The sequence below is a fragment of the Bactrocera neohumeralis genome, chromosome 6, assembly GCF_024586455.1.
Source record: "Bactrocera neohumeralis isolate Rockhampton chromosome 6, APGP_CSIRO_Bneo_wtdbg2-racon-allhic-juicebox.fasta_v2, whole genome shotgun sequence".
In the NCBI taxonomy this organism is placed as follows: Eukaryota; Metazoa; Arthropoda; class Insecta; order Diptera; family Tephritidae; genus Bactrocera; species Bactrocera neohumeralis.
Genome location: NC_065923.1, coordinates 7,191,857 through 7,211,519, shown reverse-complemented (window position 1 = coordinate 7,211,519; position 19,663 = coordinate 7,191,857). Strand labels below are relative to the sequence as shown.

At 35.6% G+C, this 19,663-nt stretch overlaps 2 protein-coding genes across 8 annotated transcripts in view; both read right to left on the bottom strand.

The window, feature by feature from the left end:
* Positions 1-19,663, bottom strand: part of LOC126761968 (eukaryotic translation initiation factor 5B) — a 56,993-nt gene that overhangs the window by 33,405 nt on the left and 3,925 nt on the right. The window lies entirely within an intron of this gene.
* LOC126761971 (ATP-dependent DNA/RNA helicase DHX36) lies at positions 11,365-19,331 on the bottom strand. 7 transcript variants are annotated; one of them, XM_050478414.1, is made up of 4 exons: positions 19,220-19,331; positions 19,076-19,166; positions 18,926-19,004; positions 11,365-14,320 (listed from the first exon to the last, which is right to left on the bottom strand). In XM_050478414.1, exon 4 carries the CDS (start codon positions 14,302-14,304, stop codon positions 11,491-11,493), a length of 2,814 nt encoding a protein of 937 aa, XP_050334371.1. In that variant the 5' UTR covers positions 14,305-14,320; positions 18,926-19,004; positions 19,076-19,166; positions 19,220-19,331; the 3' UTR covers positions 11,365-11,490. The 7 variants fall into 7 exon arrangements, with proteins under 7 accessions (XP_050334371.1, XP_050334374.1, XP_050334372.1 ...); XM_050478417.1 differs by lacking the exon at positions 18,926-19,004 and having other exon boundaries at positions 19,065-19,166; XM_050478415.1 differs by lacking the exon at positions 18,926-19,004 and having other exon boundaries at positions 19,072-19,166.

Sequence of the window (19,663 nt, the reverse complement as noted above, 5' to 3'; positions counted from 1 at the left end):
AATCTGAAGAAAAGATTTTTAACCTTTTCCACATTCTAAATTCAGCGCGATCTTCTACATCAGCGGACCATCGCTATTATAAAACAAGAACAGTCTCCTGCATCTCAATAACGTCAAGATTTATGCATTTATTTGGCAAAATGTTTTCAATTTTGGAAAGCAGCTCTCGATGTTTTAAAAATTGTTCATTGATTTGGTCCAAAAAATTATCTTAAAACGGTGTATAAGTTGATCTGAGGTAATATTCTTCCGGTTCGCCTTCATAAATCTAATTCTGCGGCTATTGTTTTAACTGATTCAAAAATTAGTTTAAACGATTGTTCAGAATCCTTACGCATTTCACTAATTTCAGCATACAAATCACAGTCTATTTGCTGCAAACATAGGCTTATGTGTTTTGATAATGCAAAAATTGGCTTTAGTACGTACGTACGCACATAATTCATTTGTTCTATTCTCATTCACGCTCTAATCATTAGTGACAAGTGTTGCCGCGAGCTAAAAAAATTAAGTATATGTTGCCAAGCAAAAAAAGTATAAAAAGCACAACCGTTGTTTTAAAAATTTTCATTTGAAAAACAAATAATAAGTAAAGTTGTGTATCTAATTCAGACCAGTTTTTTCTGGTTGTTTTTATTAAAAATATAGACCTTTTAGTTAAGACACTCAAGTATTTTTTTGCAAATAGCATAATTTTTTTTAATTTAAATTTATTTCACAACAGTTTGCTCATGGAACGAAAACTGAAAGTCATAATAAATGAGTTTTTATTTTTCCTGTATTATGATTAACAATAAACTCTAAAAAAATAATATAAACCTTATTGGTGACTTTTCAGTTCAGAACTAATTTTCAAGAGAAGTCCATTTTCGACTCACAATTCGCCTTAAATCTAAAAAAAATCCAGTTCAGCAGCCACAGAGTTATAAGGCATCATCTCATTACTCATAACTCATTACTTTGAAGCAAATTAAAAAAATGTCTCTGTCCAGATTATATTTTTCTGGGTTTTTTAATTGGCCTACATTCCCACAACTTTTTAATACTATCCAGATACAATAAGTTTGTTTTTAGTTTAACATTTTCATATTTTCAAAAAATTAAATTCTATCAGCAGAAAAGTATCAAAATAGGCCGTTTGTGAACAAAAAAGTATCAAATCACAAAATTTAGAAAAAAAGTATCAAAAAAGATACAATTGTATCATCGTCGGCAGAAAGATTGCTTTGAAAACAACAAATTACAATTTTTCAAATGACTATGTAGAATGAAATTCTACTATTTAAAAATTCAATTACTTTGGGGGGGGTTTTAACACCCCAAAACCCCCCCCCTGCGTTCGCCCCTGGTACATATGTATGTAGATCATTAAAAATAAAAAGGTTATTTTTTATTTATTTTCAGAAAAAAAATATAAGATATTTTATTATTTTTGCCAAAATGTCTTATATTTTTTATATATATTTTAGTAAGAGTTTTCTAATTAAATTTGCGCAAATTACAAGTCAGCATACACTGTCCAATACCGAAGACGGAAAGCTAATTGCGAGCAGGAAGTGAACCACGCTATATACATAGTACATACATACATACATGTGTATATACACTCTCGCCATATAAGAATGTTCTTAAGTAGGTAAGCTACCAACGTCGGGAGAGAGCAGAGAAGAAGGCGCGGAAGTTAAGTGAAGTTGTTTCCGTTCCGCTGAGTTGTTATTCTGCCTAGTACTTTTTTCACGAATAATTTATTATTGTTTTTTTGTACTCATTACCTCCGCCTGATTTACAAATGGCAAAACAAAATGCCTCAACCACAATTTTCATTCACATTTTTCGCTTATTTTCGTAACGCAATATTGTTTCGCCTCTCATGCCTCAGCAACTAACGCGCAAAGTCAGCAAATAGTTATGTACGTGCAAAACACAACAAGAAAAGAAAAAGTAACGCAACAAAAAAGAAATACACACGAGTACACACATACATATAATTTTCATTCATAAATTCCGGCAGTAGCGGCGACGCTTCGTCACGGTTCGATGGCATTTTGTGAATGGACGAATGAAAATGGTTGCGTATATATGTATGTACATACATATATGCATGTACATATGTATGTATGTCGGTATATGTATATGCATATATAGTTTGTACTCAAATATGTATGAGGGAAGACTCACACATATGCGGGGATGTGTGCAAGAAACAATGAATATTTCGATTAGACGTGGTTGCCGCCACCAACTCTTACTTAAGTCGCTTTCAGGCTTTCAGGCTTTTTAGCTTTTTCGTTTTTTATTTCAATTTTGCAACTTGAGCAACCAGTCGTTCCGCTCATCAGGCCGCGAAAAACGCAACGGGGTAACGATTCACGCAGTTTCGTTATTAAATGAATGCACAAGCACATGTCTTTTGAGCACAAATATTTACGTGTACATACATACATACCTACAAATGTCCAAAAAGGTGTGCTTAGAAAAGTTTTGGAGTGGATACAAATTTTTAAAAACATACATACATACATATGTATTTTGTAGGCCCACATGCATAATTAGTGGGGTTAGGGCTTTGGCTTAACGCTTCAAGTCTGTCGTGTGCAAGCAAATAACGAAAATTATACGAAATATTTCCAAATTCCAAATAATAATGGATATTGTCTCATTGAATAAAATACTCTCCGAAGTGATTTTTCTACGATTTTCTTCTCTTAAATTAATTATTCACAAAAAAAAACAAAGAAATCACCTTTTAATCGGACTTTAGAGCAGGTTTCTAAAACAACTTCTGCTACTTCAACTTTAGGTTAGGTTAGGTTACACTGGCTGTCTTTCAGATCTTTTGTAGCGCCAGTTGAAGGTTCAGGACGTTAACGCTTTTTGCGAAGTCTAATAGAGATTTGATATCAAATTCTGAAACTTCGTCCAGTCACTTGAATTGTGAAGTTATATCTAGGAGCTCAACCGAGTTCTAGATAAGGCTGGACATAAGAATACTTCCCTGAACTTTCTATAAGGGTAATCGTTAATAATGCCCACATGGCTCGGATGTGGTAGCAGTGAGTTGGTACCTCTAATAAAACCAACAACCGTCCTGCAGTGTTTTCCTTCCGCTCCTAAGACATTCCATCTCAGCTTGATCCTTTCGTAAGCCCTTTCGGAAATTTCGTTTTTAATGAATTCTTTAAGTATTTCCTAAGCTGGTTGGGTAGTCAAACGAATGGCACTTTTGGCAATCGCCGTTTGGCTATCGACGTATACAAGGTGCGTCCCAAAATAAACAGGAATCTAGCGCCTCCTGGTGGCGCCATCTATATGTCGACTGGTGCGTTAGAATTTGCTGTCTTTATCAATTGTCCAGTGAGAATTTCATGACATTTCATTGATGGGAAGTGAAGTAATTACATTTTAAGTGTCAGTATGTTTGTGTTATCGATGCGAAAATGAGCTTCGAACAAAGAGCCAACATTAAATTTTGTTTTAAAATTGGTAAAACTTTTACCGAAACGTTTCAATTGATGAAACAAGTTTATGGCGATGATTGCCTATCCCGGAGCAAAGTGCACTAGTGGTTTCAACTTTTTCAAAGTGGTCGTGAGGACATAAATGACGATCAACATGTGGGCCAATCAAAATCCGTGATCACCGGAAATTCCATCGAAACTGTGCATGAATTCATCAAAAATCAGCCGAAATCATCATTGAAATTCATGGAAATAGAATTGAACATCTCCAAAACATCGATTTATCGCATTTTGGCCGAACATTTGGGCTTAAGAAGGGTGTGTTCACGGTTTGTTCCGCACAAATTGACTGACGACCAAAAATTGCTCAGAACCCAACATTCGATCGACGCTTGTGACCGATTATTTGACCAAAAATCACATTTTAACCAATAACCAGTCCCCGTATTCACCTGATATGGCACCGTGCGACTTCTTTCTTTTCGGAAAAATGCATTTGCCCATGAAAGGAAAGCGTTATGCAGACGTAGAGGCCATTCAAAACGCTTGCACCGGCATACTGGCGGTTAAAACAGAAGAGGACTATTTTGAATAAAATAAATTAATTTTGCCGAAAAAACCATTTGTTCTGTTTTTTTTAAGTCCTGTTTACTTTGGAACATACCTTGTACATATATTGTTATTCTTTACGTTGTTAGCTATCTCAGCAGCTTTCTTAAACGCAAAGACTTCCGTCTCAAACATACTGCAGTATTCCGGCAGCTTGAAGGGTCTTCTGAGATCCTGCTGAGATCTTATTGCTGCTGTATTCACTCCAACGGTATTCTATATGAGATTTTACTGACAGCACCACCACACCAAAGTATCGTAAACTAAAATTGGCTTGACTACTGCTATGTAACACCATTGTATAAGGACAGGTGATAGACCCCACGTTGCCTCTAACATTTTGTTGGAGAGCACCTCTGGTCTTTTTTACTCTCTCTTGAGTTTCCAACATGTCGGTTTGCTGTCCAAAATTACTCTCAGTTAGTTGGTATGAACCTTCTGCCCCGCCTTGCAGTACAAATATTTATTTTCCTTATGATTTGCATATAAGCCCACTGGAAAAACGTTGTGTAAAGGTTTCCGTTTTCACCTACATATTTCTAAACTATGTAAAAAATATAATTTTAACTGTTTATTGTTTTAACAATTTTAATATAAAAATATCAAACGAAGCAAGAATTAAATTTGTTTTGGCTTTCTACATAATATTTCATTTTCCCCTGTCATTCTAATTACCTTTTGGTACTTATTATATTTTATTAATTAGAATTCGACAAGCTTTTATATTGTTTTTGTTTTTATAAGTAAATTTTAACTTTTAATTTAATAGTTTATTTAATTTCTTGTGAATTCAGAACTTTCCCACATACAAAAGACTTTCGAACCACTATAACTATATTTTTTGTTTTTGTTAAATAATTTTAACATTGTTGTAGAAAAGGTTTTTCCTGCATTCACCCATTCATTCATGAGTTAGTGGCGCATTGCGACGACTGGAAAGTATCAGCAGAAAGTAACCACTTGGCACAAATGCTTGTCTTACGAGCTCTTAAGCAGCTCCATATGCACACACATACACACATACTAGTTAAGATATGACATTAATGTTGGAAAAATGTTTTGTAGTGTGGTAACTATTCAGTTGCTGTTGTAGTTGGGTGCCCCAAGCGATGCCGGAAAAGCTAAATTTACTCAAGGCACGAACAATTTATGAATGAGCTCGTAACAAGAGCTAAAAAGAAAGTAGTAGCAGCCAACAACAACAATAAAAAAATTACAAATGTATTTTAAAATGGAAAAGCAATGCACTCACATACATACACATGCAAATGTGCACATATGCAAGTACTTACGTAAAGTGACATAAAAACTCGCCAACACTTACAACTGAGGTGTAAACGAGTTTGTTGTCTAATGAATTTTTTAAAGGAAAAGTGCTGTTATTCGCGTCGCTCGCAATTGAAACTTACTCGTTTGTAGTTGGGTCAGTTGATATATTTGTGGGCATATAAATTTGGTGTAATCCATGTGGATGACCAAAACGTGGGTGGTGAATCGCAGTCAGCGTTGAAATTCAAATTTATAGTAAGAGAGTAAGAGCTTTCCCCATGAACTTTCTTGAACACATATCAAAATCGGTTGGAATACAAAATTTTTTTGTATAGATTAATTCAGCTTCAAACTTTATCAGGAGAAGTAATTGCTAAGAGGCGACTCTAGATGACTGTAGTCTAGTAATTTTGTGATTCCAATCCAAAATGTATGCATTTAACTCATGCAATTTGCAACAAAATGTCCAAAGTATGCGATCATTTGTGTATTTATTATGCATTTAGCAACAAACATGAGCATAAATGTGTGTATGTATGGGTACTTGTTGCGTGCCAACATGATGCCACAGCGAGATGAGTGGGCTCACAATGGGGCCACAAGTACTTGCATATGTTCAAAGCACGTTACCATGCCATTTTACGAGTGCTGCGCACCCACCACAACACCCACTCCCGCCATAGCACCACGTTAACGGCCTTACTACGCTTTGTTGGCAACATTTCGTTGCCGCTTTCATTCACAAAAGCCAAAGCCGAGCGTAAAGCGAAACGACAAATAAACTATGTATTCGGGTAGGTTGGAATAAGTGGTTTTGTCTCGCCATACTAACCATTACAACAACAACAACAACAGCAACAAGAAAATGTTACCAAATAAAGCATGTTGCTTATCACACACAAACGTGCAAACCTTTGCTATTAGTGGAAAGTGTGGTCTAACAACAATGTTGTTGGAGTCACTTACTTCTTTTTGCACAACGTTTTCTATTTTAATTAATGTTCAACATGTGAATGAATGTATGTAGTATTATATTTGTGTGTGTGTGGTATTATTTTTACTTTTTCTCCGCTTGCAGACATTTCATTCACCAGCTCCTATGCTTACAACATCCACGCACTAATGACTGCCACATTTAGTGAGTACACGTAAGAAAGTAACTAAGCGTGTATGAAGATATGTAGGTAGATACATATGTATATACACAGTTACATACAGTTGCGTTCATGAAAATGGTAGTGCAACAGGGTTTTATGTTTAAGGATCTTCCCTAACATGTGGTATACGGACTTGCCGGGTCAACAAGCGTGCTTAATTTGGTAAAATATATACTTCAAATTATAAAAACGAAAAAATCCCGTTACTTTTTGCGCCTACTGTCTTTTATATGACGCATTTTTGTAATGTATTTTCTCAAAAAACAAGCTGTTCATTAAAATACCAGTGATGCCGTTAAGGGTCAATAAATTAAAAAAAATATTAGATAGGCTATACTCGTATGTAAGTATGTGTACACATATGTATAAGCGATTTATTAAATTTCTGTTGTAAGTTCTTTGAAATCCCAGTTCTCTTACTTTTTTACAGTGGATAGAAGGCGATACTGTTCCTTCGAAAGGCGGGAATTGATGATGAAGCTGAGATGAAGGCAGAACCTACAAGGAATCGAAGCAACATTAGAGGTCAGACAGATTATACGATATGTAAAAATCGAGATCTTAACATCCACAAAAATGTGAACAAATTATTTAATCTTGTCGATTATTACTTTAACAAATCGTAGGAGACCATTTGAAAACAACGGTCTTATACATTTGACCTTTGGCATCATGGACCTAACAGTGCAAGTAACATAAACCTAGCGATTTTCCAATTGGAAATGTCTATAAAAGTGACGTTAGAGGTAGATAACGAACCAAACCATACGAGCAGTGGTTTGCATCAGAGAAGATCGACGTAGGTTCTTGGCCAGCGCAGGCAGTAGAGCTGAATTCAATCAAAAATTTTTGGGGAGATATTCCTTTTACATTAATAAAGAATTTCATTTATATCCCAAACCGTTTTTGTTTTATTTAAAAAAAAACATTTGTAGCGCTCTTATTGAAAAACTCGCTCTTAAAGTTGAGGCCACTGACTCCAAAATTCGGTAATAAATTTGAATAATTTCGCCTCGTTGTTGAATACTATATCTTTCCATGATGAAGTGGCAAACCTTACTGAATAGAAATGATAAAAGAACGGGAAAAAATATGATGTCGTTTGCTGTCCCTATCGGTCTATTTTTGTAGCGGTCCTATTGAAAAATTCGTTATATAATTCCGTCATCTGGTTCCATGATGATTTTTGTGGCTCACTGGAAATAATGTATAACTTTTAACTTTTTGTTGAGGAACTCTCCCGTAGTTACCACCATGGATTCGGCCCCGTACGTAGAAATAGCTAAAAATTTCGTTTTCATAGTTTGCTATTTTCATGAACACAGCTGTATGTCTGAAATTTAAGTGCACTCCGCACTTTTACTATGAAACAAATATGTATGTATAGTATTATATATTAATAGTATATATATTATGTGTGTTATATGGCGACATTTCATAAACTCTAGTAATGTGGTTAGCCATATCCCAGTAGAAAAGTGATCATTCGGGTAATTGGAGGTGCCACTTGTTTATAGAGAGTACTCAGTGTTAGGTAATAGGTAATAACATTAATACATTTTCCTTTTACTATCATAATAACTTATAATGACAATCTCTCGGCCCTTATTTTCATCAGATTTTCATTTCATTCACAAAAATGTGTAAAACGTGCATACATTTCACACACATAACCTCACAACAAGTGCAAGACTTTCCTTTATTTAGTCTATTGTTTTTTGACCATTTGGTTGAGGCGCCGATTGAAGTGGCGGTTAGTCAATGTGCGCGTGTTTTAACGACAACTTCCTATTGCCATTACGAGAGCTTTCGCAATGAATAAGAAATTGCGCAATTTTTGGCGACATTACTGCTACGAGTTAGCGCTGGTTCAATGTATAGTACATACATAAATATTACATAACCTACACAAGTGCCTTTTTCCTCGAAGAGTCTAACTTATTGATTATCACAGTGAAACAGACGTGCAATATAACCTTCAAAACATAGATATTTATCTTCACAGCCCGAAAGGACACTTTCATTTTAAATATTACTCAAATCAAAGTGGCTTAAAAACGGGCTTTGTTGCATAACATCTCATTGTCCTAAATTTTCAAGTTGATCTGAGTAATAGTTTCGGAGATACAGGCTTGAGAACTTGTGCGCTCGAGACTAGCTAGGCTAAGTGCGCCGTTTTTAAACGCGTTTTTCACGAAACTGTGTTTTTGAAGTCGGTTGGCAAGATTTCTCGAGATCTACTTAAATTTTACACAGATTTTTGAGATATAATTCTTAAATACTTGGACGATGGTTTTTTTTCGATTACAACTATTTGAAAAAATGTCACGAAATTTTCACTGAAATTTACAATTTTTTTGTAAAAATGTCTGCCAAAAATCAAATTTTCAGTTTCTTCTTTCCGAGGGATCACCGGAAATAGCGTCGCAATGGCCGAGTTTGAAATAACTTTTTTCCAAAAATTTCAGACTTTCTTCTAATAGCGTATATTTTTAACAAGAAAAAAGTTTAATAAAATATATAAAATTTTGTATAAGAAAAAATTGTTAAAAAAGGGCTGTTTTAGTATACCCGAGGAAACCCATGTGACCCCTTAAAAAAATTGTAAGCGCTGGGAATTCCGTAATTTTCTGGAAATGGGGGAACAATACGAAAGCTACATGTGAAAATTACATATTTATGCTGCTCCCCACTACGAAGAACTGCAATCTCGTGTGATGTGTAAGAAAAATTTCTTGTAATGTTGGAAATTAATAATGTAAATAATTGCACTTTTTCAATGCGCCAAGAAAATTCACTGCACACGTATGTATGTAAGTATGTGTAGAGGTTCATTCATAAAATGCCTCCAAGCTTTCTAAAACCGGTGTCACATACAAAGAAGCGATGGCATGAATGAGCTATGGGAAGTGAATTTGGTCGTATGCGTAACTTGCTGGCGGACCGGCTCGCGAATACACAGGCATACAGTCGCCGCAAAAATTAAACAACATAAATTACCAGATATACCAGAGATCTTGAAGCCTAACGCGAAAGTTTTGTTTGAGCACCTTAGTAAAGATCTGATGCCGTTGAAAACTTTGAAAAGTTACAATTTATCGGACTCAATGCATAAAAACTGTACATAAGTATGTATGTACATATACACAAAGCTTATATTTATATAAACAAAAAACGTGCACACATATTATCTAAATATTGGCCAATTATCTAATTTGTTTACACATATCTTATTTATACAGATGTTTGTATGTAGATGCTAATATGTGGCAATAAAAAAAGGCGAGCAAGCACAGGGAGGGCACACCAATTGCATTTAAATACATATATATGTACATATGTATGTATGTATTATTATTGGAATGGAAAAGAAACAGCTCGATAGGGAAAATTGAAAACGATCGCGGAGAATTCAATAGCAATTTGATTTATCGAGGTGATAGACAGATTAAACAATTAGTGCAAAAATACTTGCTGCTGAAATAAACAAATACACTAAATGGTTAGTAAACATTTGCACCTCGTTTCACTTAATTAGAATGATTACCTAACCTGAAATTCGCTGCTACTCTTAAATTGCTTTGCATTTCGGATATACGAACATTTCATACAGGTTCTATGGCTATATATTGTGAGAAAAAAGCACCCGGAAATTGTAAATAAAACGAAAAATATTTAATTATTTTTCAATATTTATTTTGTTGCCTTCAAAGTAATCGCCACCAGATGTAATACACTTATAAAAAAGATTTTTCCATTCCTCGAAACATTTTCATAAGAACTTTTTGCGATGGTCTTCAGCTCCTTCGGCGAATTTTGTTTTATCTCTTCGATCGACAGGGTTCCATGGAGCGGCAATTTCGGTTTGGGGAACAAGAAAAAATCACACGGAGCCAAATCCGTGTTTAAGCGAAGACATTCATTGTGTTTTTGTCTTTAGATTCAGTCACAATCGTAACTCGATGAGATGGGGCATTATCATCGTGAAAAATCCATTAATTGTTCTTCTACAATTCCGGCCGTTTTCGAAGGATGTTCTCATGCAAACATGAATATAACATCTTATTGAGCGTCTGCCCCTCCAGAACAAATTCATGATGCACCAAATCACGAATATCGAAAAAAACAATAAGAGTCACCTTGATTTTTGAGTGCATTTAACGTGTGTTTTATGGTTTCGCCTCGTTTTTTTTCCTCTAATTCGATCCGGTCTCGGCAATCATAACGCTCTCCATGAATGTGAGATCGGAATACGCACGATCAAGCATGTCCAGAGACCTATTTACGGCAAGAACAAGAACGCGTTTCCTACCCAAAATATCCACCAAAATCATTCTAACGGACTCGCGAGAGATGTCGAGCTCTCTTGCTATCTCTCTAACACTTTTTTGACGGTTTTCAAGAACTATATCCTCCACTTTTATAAAATTTTCATCGGAAGAGGTCGAAGGTCGTTCAGAACGAGACGTCATTGAAGGCTTTATACCACTCGTAGGTTTGTATATTTGATAAAACTTAATCACAGCAAACCTTTTCCAACATTCGCAACGATTGTAAAAATCGCAACGCTCTACAGAGGTGTACCGACTTAAGCAGTTGCTATAAACAAACTAGTAGACAGATCGCGCTCATATTTGGCATAGTAATTAAGAACAGTCCTACCAACTTAGAAATATACATTTTTTTGAAGAATCATTTACCCGTGGAATTTAATTAAATTGTACATTAGGGTGTCCAATATTTTCCAATTATTATTATTTTTTTGGGCCAATGCTCACTGAATTGCAGTTTTTGCCCTAAAAAAATTATGCAACAACTCTGTATGATTAATGTACAACTTTAACTGTTAAGCAATTGAATACAAAATAGAATGTTTTTTATTTGCTACTCAAACTTTTCTTTATTAATTTCTCATACTTATATAGTACGATATAAACGTTTAATGCCTCTGTAACATTTCTGAAATTAAGGTCGTCTAAATATTCTTACAATTGTGGTTAGGTTTGTTCTTCATCGGATGAGAGATATTGATCAGTGTAGTCGTACACATCGTCAAGTGATAAAAGGATTTGAATGGCTTTAATTATGTAGTCTTCACTAGTGTTTGGCTGGATTGGTGAAGGGTTTAGAGCACGCTTTTGCATAAGCCATTCCAAGCGCTTACGCAACTCCATCATCATTTTCGCTGTGCCGGGATCACATTTGAAATAGTAGGTGCGTGCTACCGATATGTAGAACACTTTATGCTCGGTGTAACCTGTTTCGACGCCATCGCCGAATATGATCAAGGCCATGGGAAAGACCATGGTGGCGTCCATAATGAAAACGCTTGAAGACTTTTGCTTTTGAAAGTAAACAAAATAGTGCGAATCAAAGGAAGCCTCATTACTGTTCACAGAGGATGGGTGAAAACTGATGCGACGCTCCTCCGGTGTGGAGAGGTGATGTATAGCATTCACATGATTCTTGGTGCGACGCACTTTACTTAAATACGCCATATTTGGATAGAGCCCGGCTGCGATGATTGCGCGCAACAATGGAATATTGTTGGAATTCTCATTGGAGGTTTTCGCATTGCAACTGCCGGATTCGGTGAAGCTCGCTGCACGAAGTAAACTGGCAAATTGGCGCTTCATGTCCTCCAGCTGAGCGAGTGTGGCGATATTTAAGTAATTCTTATAACAAAAATCCCGTTCTGAACCATCTTGCAATGATTCGCGATAGTTGAGCATCACATTGTCGATTAACAGATGGTCGCTTCTCTTGTTGGCCGAGAGATCACGTTTAACTCGATCAACGTCCTTCTCTTTGCCAAGCGGCGTATAAAATGGCGATTTGAATGAGAGTCCTGCCGCCACTGTGGTTATGGGATCCATACAGCGAAATAGCGCCGCCATAACAAGCATCTTACCGATTTGTGGATCCACTGGTAAACGTGCCAAATGCATGCCAAGAGGTGTTAATGTACCTTCCGCATCCAAAGCATTGATGCGTTTCAACAAATTTATACCATTCGTAATGGCTTGATTATCAGGCGGCGACATAAGGGTATTCAAAAAATGGTCCACATCTTTTATGTGCAACATTTTCAAATTCAATATGGTGGATTCTAATTTGCTCCGCTTTATCTCGGGCACGAGATGGTCGATCATTGTTTTTTCACGTGCGCGACTAAAGAGATTATAACAAATGCCGGGTTGGACACGCCCAGCTCGACCTCTGCGTTGCTGTGAATTGGCTTTTGTTACCCAAGTCTCTTCCAGTGTCTGCAAATTAGCCTCGACATTATAATTATTCGTCTTCATGCGTCCGCTGTTGATCACGTAGACCACATCGTCAATGGTGACCGAAGTCTCCGCCACTGTGGTGGAGAGTATGATTTTTCGTATTCCAGGAGGGGACGGCTGAAATATGTTCTTCTGAAACATTGTTGGCATCATTGAGTGCAGAGGATACACTTGTATCTTGCGGGAGTAACGCTGCCCTATCGGCAAGGTGGGGTTCAGCAGAATCGAATTGAGTTTAGAGATTTTATCATAGCCCGGCAGGAAGACCAAAATAGCGCCAGGTGGCTTGGTATCGCAAATGTAGAAAATTAAATGCTCTATAAATTGCAGATTTTCGCAACCCTCAGAGTCAGTGCAACGTAAGGACTGCAGCACTTGGGAATCATATTTGTCCTTGATTTGTCGCAAATATGGCTCCATCATTGCCGTGTATGCAAAGTCGTTAGCATTCTGGCGATTAAACTGTTTTCCATGTTGCCGCGGTTTATTTTTTGCACACTCGTGTGGATTATTTCGAAAACGCGTGAATCCAGTCTCTTGTATAATATCTTCCAAATAATTCACCTTAACGGGAAACATCGTGCCCTCGATGTATATCGTGCAACAGTTATTAAAATAGGCGCTGAATTCTTGCTCCGAAACTGTGGCACTCATTAGTATAACCTTGAGATTGGGCCGGTGGGGCAATACGATTTTGAACAAGGCCAATAGTAAATCTGTCTCGACACCACGCTCATGTATTTCATCTATGATAACAACATTAACAGCGTTCATCAGTGGATCAGTTTGCAGTTTTTGCAGTAACACGCCGGTGGTGCAGTACAAAATGGAGCCATTGTCACGTGGTAATTCACTCTCCAAACGTATTTGATAGCCAACCGATACACCCAATTTTTCGAGCCGCTCGTAGGCTACACGCTCGGAAACCGTTACGGCGGAAATACGACGCGGTTGCGTGCACACCACATGACATTGTGAACCACGATTGTTAAAGATGTAATCATCCAAAATGAGTTGTGGTACCTGCGTGGTCTTACCACATCCGGTACTGCCTACAATAAGTAGCACTTGATTTTCTTTGATCGCTGCCAATATGCGTTCACTTTGCTTCATAGTCGGTAATTTTAGACGTTGCTCATATCGCTGTTGGAACTCTGGATCACGCTCCTTTGCCAATACCTCGGATTTGTAGCGTTGATTTTGGAATTCATTGTCCTGTAGTTCCACACTGGTCGACTTGGTACTGATAATGAAATCTTCGAAATCGGAGCATAGCAAATGCCGAAATTGCGTCTCAAAATCTTTCAACACCTTCTCATCCTCACAGCTCTGCTCGAAACGACGTAAGCTCTCTTCAACCTTGGCCAACACGGTTTGGGGAACACTCACGCATGGACCCAATTTAATCGTGGGCGTGTCTGTCTTTGATTTTTTCCTTTTCGATAGGTTGCGATAGAACATTCCGATATCGCGACCGCGCATTCCAGGCGGATGACGAGGCCGATCTCTGACATTGCGGTCCATTTCTGACTGCTCAAATCTGCAAAGAGCGTATTTTACGTACACACACAAATAAATTTATAAACCAAACAAAAATTATAGCGAAACACAAAAAAATACCAAAATTTACAAAACTAAAATTTTCCTATCAAGAAATTTTTTTTACAAAAATTGTCAACGAAGTCAGTAAGTGATGTAAATTGAAATTACAAAAGTGGTATTGGATATTTGGAGTTGGCCATTGACAAACACTTCCCAAGGTCTAAAACTAAAACCATTAGACACAAACCATAAGCAAAGTATATTGAACCGATGCCTCCAATCCTAAAAGGTTTCACGAATACCATTCAAACAGCCTTAGAACAACTGAAAAGCAAATTGTTTTTCATTTGAAAATATCTCGGGTCATACATAACCCAATAGGCTTTCTATCTTAGCTTCTAAGAAAAACGAGAACAAAATTCGTTAAAATTGAAACCAGAATTAATCGACTTTATCGAAATATCACCTAATGAGAGAATTGCATTAAACACGATAGTGCAAACAAAAACTGTTCAGCGGACACAGGCGCAGTGACATACATACATACACTTATGGTACACACACATCCACAGATGGGTATGAGTGTAAATTGTTACAAGGTTGTCCCCCACAATCAGCAAACAACTTTCAGATTAGAAAACACCTCACCAACGGGGCATATATTTTTTGATGATGCACAAAAAATAATTGTTTGCGCTCGAATGTACTCGTATTTTGGTTTTTGTTTATTTCAGAAGCAAATTGAACGCCTGCCAGACGGTAATGAGACACTAGATCACTTCACTCTTCGCTTTCCACATTCATTCATTCATTAACTAAAATTGATTCATTAAAATCTGGGAAAGGCTTCTGCGTATGTTTTGCATTGGCCTTTAGCTGCACACAAGCAAGCATGTACACATTCTTATGTATGTACATATGTGCAATATATTGAGAACAGCGCCAAGAAAGAAATCATTCATTATGCGAGTATTTTAGGAAGTCAATGACACTTTTCACGCTAATTTCATTTAGATTTGTTTAGTTTAGCATTTATTGGCTCGCTAATGCTGTATTCCGTCGGGCATTTTCATAGGAGCTTTTTAGTGCTGCTTATTCATCGCTATCGGCGAATATTTCGATGTTGTTCGTTGTTGGCAACGACTTATCGGCCACCTAATTGGCAATGGAAACCTTAAATGCGCGATCGAATTATTTAAATGCTACGGTATTTATACATTGTATTTATGTATGACACAATATGTTATGATAAAATGTGGCCAGTACTAGTCCATTTGGACTGCGCGTACAAATTAATCGATAAATATATTTTTTTCAGATTGATACAGCCTTTTTTATGTTCGTGTGAAGTTTGATGTCCATATGTCAATTAGTGTTTGGCAGCTGTTTGTTTACGACGAGAACAGGTCAATGTTTTGGGTGTGAAGCGTCTCAATGCTCGTACCAAAAGACTTCAAAGAAAAAAAGACGTCGAGGAGAGGTCGCAAACCCATAATACAGTTGATAACCGTTCCCATGACAGTCGGGTCTACACAACCGGATGGGTCCCGGTTTTTTTTCTGCCGGCACAACAACAAAAACAACCTATACTTGATGAGGTAGCTGAGCTACATTTTCAAACACATCATTACTAATGACGAAACGTGTGTTTATGAATAAGGTCAAGAAAATGTCCAAGAATCTAGCGAATTGCGCTGCCAGCCGAGGCTTATACCATGCTTGCATCGGTTCAAAAGAATGTTTTGAAAGCGATACTGAAGATTTGTATTATTATTGAATTATTGAATATTATTTCTTATACCGAATATACGATATTTGCTAACCTTGCCATCCGGTTTAAGTACCAAAGAGTTAATTTGCTACCATTCAGGTCTTACCCCTTCCTGCTCTCCAGTAATAAAACAAATATTATGCTTTGAAAACATTAAGGACCAATCCATTGAAGATGTCAGTCTACTAATTAGTTTCATTTTCATTCAAGAAATTATACCTTACTAACAATTTAATCTGAAACTTATATTATAGGTATATTTGTATAGTCAATTATGTGGAATACACTAGATTAAAGGCAACTTCATTCATAATAAATTCAAATATGTACCTTTGTAATGTCGCCCACACCACTTTATAAACCGTGTGAAGAGACTAAAAGCAATGTGTCGGTCAACCTACTCAATAACATCAACAACAAATACAATAATGCATTACTATGAATGAGTTATACATGCTAGTGAAGCTGCGCATCTAATTAGCATGAGACTATGGCTGAAATGTTCATGCAGGTATCTTTTATTTACGATTGTTGAATATTTGTGTAATAACTTTTGAAATTACCAGCTGATACATATAAAACTACATGTGAATTATGAATATTTAAACGGAATAAATTATGCTCTTTACTTGTAGGGCGTGAGTATTACGCTAGCAACTCGCCCTGAGAGAAAAAATTGCCGCGATTGGGCGAAGTGGTTCGAAAAATCAATTTTTCCTCATAAAAATCCATTAGCCATTGAATATGAGTTTGCGACAGAATTATCATAATAATTACACTACTCAACAAATTTGAAGGAAAATTTTGCGACTGATGTGCTGTATTTGAGTTCAGAAATATTTCTAGTATAGCTATTTTTGTCATTTTAGTAGATTTTTTTGAACCCAACACCTCTTGAGTGCAATACAAAAAACCTGCGTGTTATGAAATTTTTACTACAATTTTCGGTTTTAGCAAACCCAAAATCAGCAAGAAACAGCCTCTAACATCACAGTTGAAAAATTACTGTAAACTTGTGTTTCTAATGCGTAATTTTCAGAACTTTTATACTTTAGTCGTTAAAAATTTCTTACAAGGTATCCCTAATGACTTTTTTCTCAACCTGTTCTTTATAGTTTAGGTAGGGTTGCGTTGGCGTAGGCTGAGAAAATAGCAAGACGACAATATTATTATTCATTATTTTCGGTTATACAAGTTTCCATTTATTGCGCTTTTCGACGAGTTCACATACATTTTTAGTAAATTTATGCAAATATGGTTGAATACGCCGAATAGTAGTTTAGTGGGAATTTTTTTAAAACACCTCTATCGGTGACAAGTGTACATACAGTATGTGTTGTGGGAAATATGTTGAATTTATACATATATTTAAACATTTTTAAACAATTTGTATAATATTGATTTGGTAAATTAGCTTTCAGATGGAACATATGTATATTAATTATATTGTGAAAATAGATATGTATGTACATAAGTTTATAGATAATATGGGGGAATTAAGATCGAAAAAACAGACTGAAGCGATAAAATAGATATACAAACACGTTTCGTTACTTTACGAAGATATCCACAAGCCACGTGGTGTTGAGCTCTTATTTAGTGCCTTACGCCCTTTTAATACGCAAATTAAATTTTTGTTTTATCATTGCATCGATATACTTAAAAACTCGAGTAAGGTAAACTAGAAAGTTAAATTAGCCATTTTTTTGTTAAATTTTAATACATATAGTATATTTGTTGGTAGAATACCCTATAAACTAAGCAAAGTAAATATTCAGAATTGCATTGATCGCGTTGCCACCAACGCGACGACCCACTTTTGTAATTTTAGACTTTTCTGCGTTGCTTTGATATGAATTTTACTAACTTCCGGTCACATTTCCGTCCAAAATATGGACATACATAAGTGTGTTCGTATGGATATTTGTATATTCATATACATACATATTTACTTCTTCACCATTTTTAAGTTCCGGCAAGACAAATATTTATTTTTTATTTTAAATTAGGTTAATTATCAGTTTTCTCTTCACCATTTTTAAGTTCCGGCAAGACCTTTTAATTTTGAATTTTCTATAGTCACTAAATAAACATGTTTGCTGTCCGTTAATTATTACAGAAATTATGGCATTCGAACGAATCAGTAAGGTTAGCCGAGAATTAATACGTTAATTCATTTTTTTTTAATTCAAAAAATGTTAATTTAGACCTTAAACAGTAGTTTTGAAATAAATAGATTTTTGTTGGTAATAAAAGTTCCAATGCATAGCGGAACACATGTGACAAACATGTTATGTAAAAAGTCGTTTCCGCGACATAACCAGAAGGGATCCGAATTGTTATACGGCCAATAATTTTAAATTCAAGAGTATATCTCAAAATTATTGGTTTTTTACCGCTATAACAGTTGAAGTAAAAAATAGGGAGGTGGATAATATATTATTATGAAATTTGCGTGAAGCTTCATGCATTTAAACCTACAAATTTAGTTTGATTGCTTATTTTCATAACATGCATTTCATGCCTCAATGATAGAATAACAGACTAACATCCCAATACGACGACAACCGATTTGGAGAACATTTTATAGTAGATATGTCGTTACAACAATATTTCTAATAAGCATTTTTCGGATATTAATACGGGACAATTCCAATTACACATAAAGCTTTTTGAAATAACAAGAACATTTTCACTTAAGAATTGGCAATATGACCTTCTCTCAAAACAAATAATAACTTGTACGCCACCTTGGTTATGTTAGTCGCGAGATTACGGCACTATATCTAAATAAGAATTAGCTATCATATATATGTGTTAGATCATATTTACTATTTTCAATACTCATCAACTCTAGTATAGCATACTAGTAAGAGTGCTCTAAACTCCTTAAAGCTGAAAATACCCAAACCTATTTATCCGAATAGAAAGCAGAAGTATGTAAACAAAACTGTAAGAAAAAGCAATATACCAGATACCAACAAAGTAAATTTGCAATTGCTTGCTTGAAGCCCAATCAATATGTCAGGTTACTTCGAAGTTTATGTCCACATGCTTAAAGCAAATACCGCACCTGTGCATAAAATAAAGATTATCACGTAAATTACGAATACATTTCAAACTCACTCTAAATTTAAATTAAATGCTTAATGGCAGACAATTACTTTCTTTCAATTTCGGCAGCACATTTCACTCGAATCTCTTTGTAAAAAGTCAGACTGTTATACAGTGTTATAAACAGCTGATTATTGTGTACGTATCCATCAGTGATGCCACTTTTTTTTAACATATGACACAATTATTAATTGAACGTACCCTTTTCAAATAACGTTATATCTTTAGTTATACCATTATGAAAGTCTCATAATTCATTTTTACATCTAAATCTTAATTATATTAGATTTTGTAACTAAAAACATATGTAAAAAATTAACCGGTACGCTTTCTTACAATCTAACTTATCAGTTGTATATTGTATATAAGTATATATTGCAAATAGTTTTAATATTCGAAGGTTATGAATGCATATTATTAGTTATCTTTATGTTTTATAAAACATAACGAGCCATT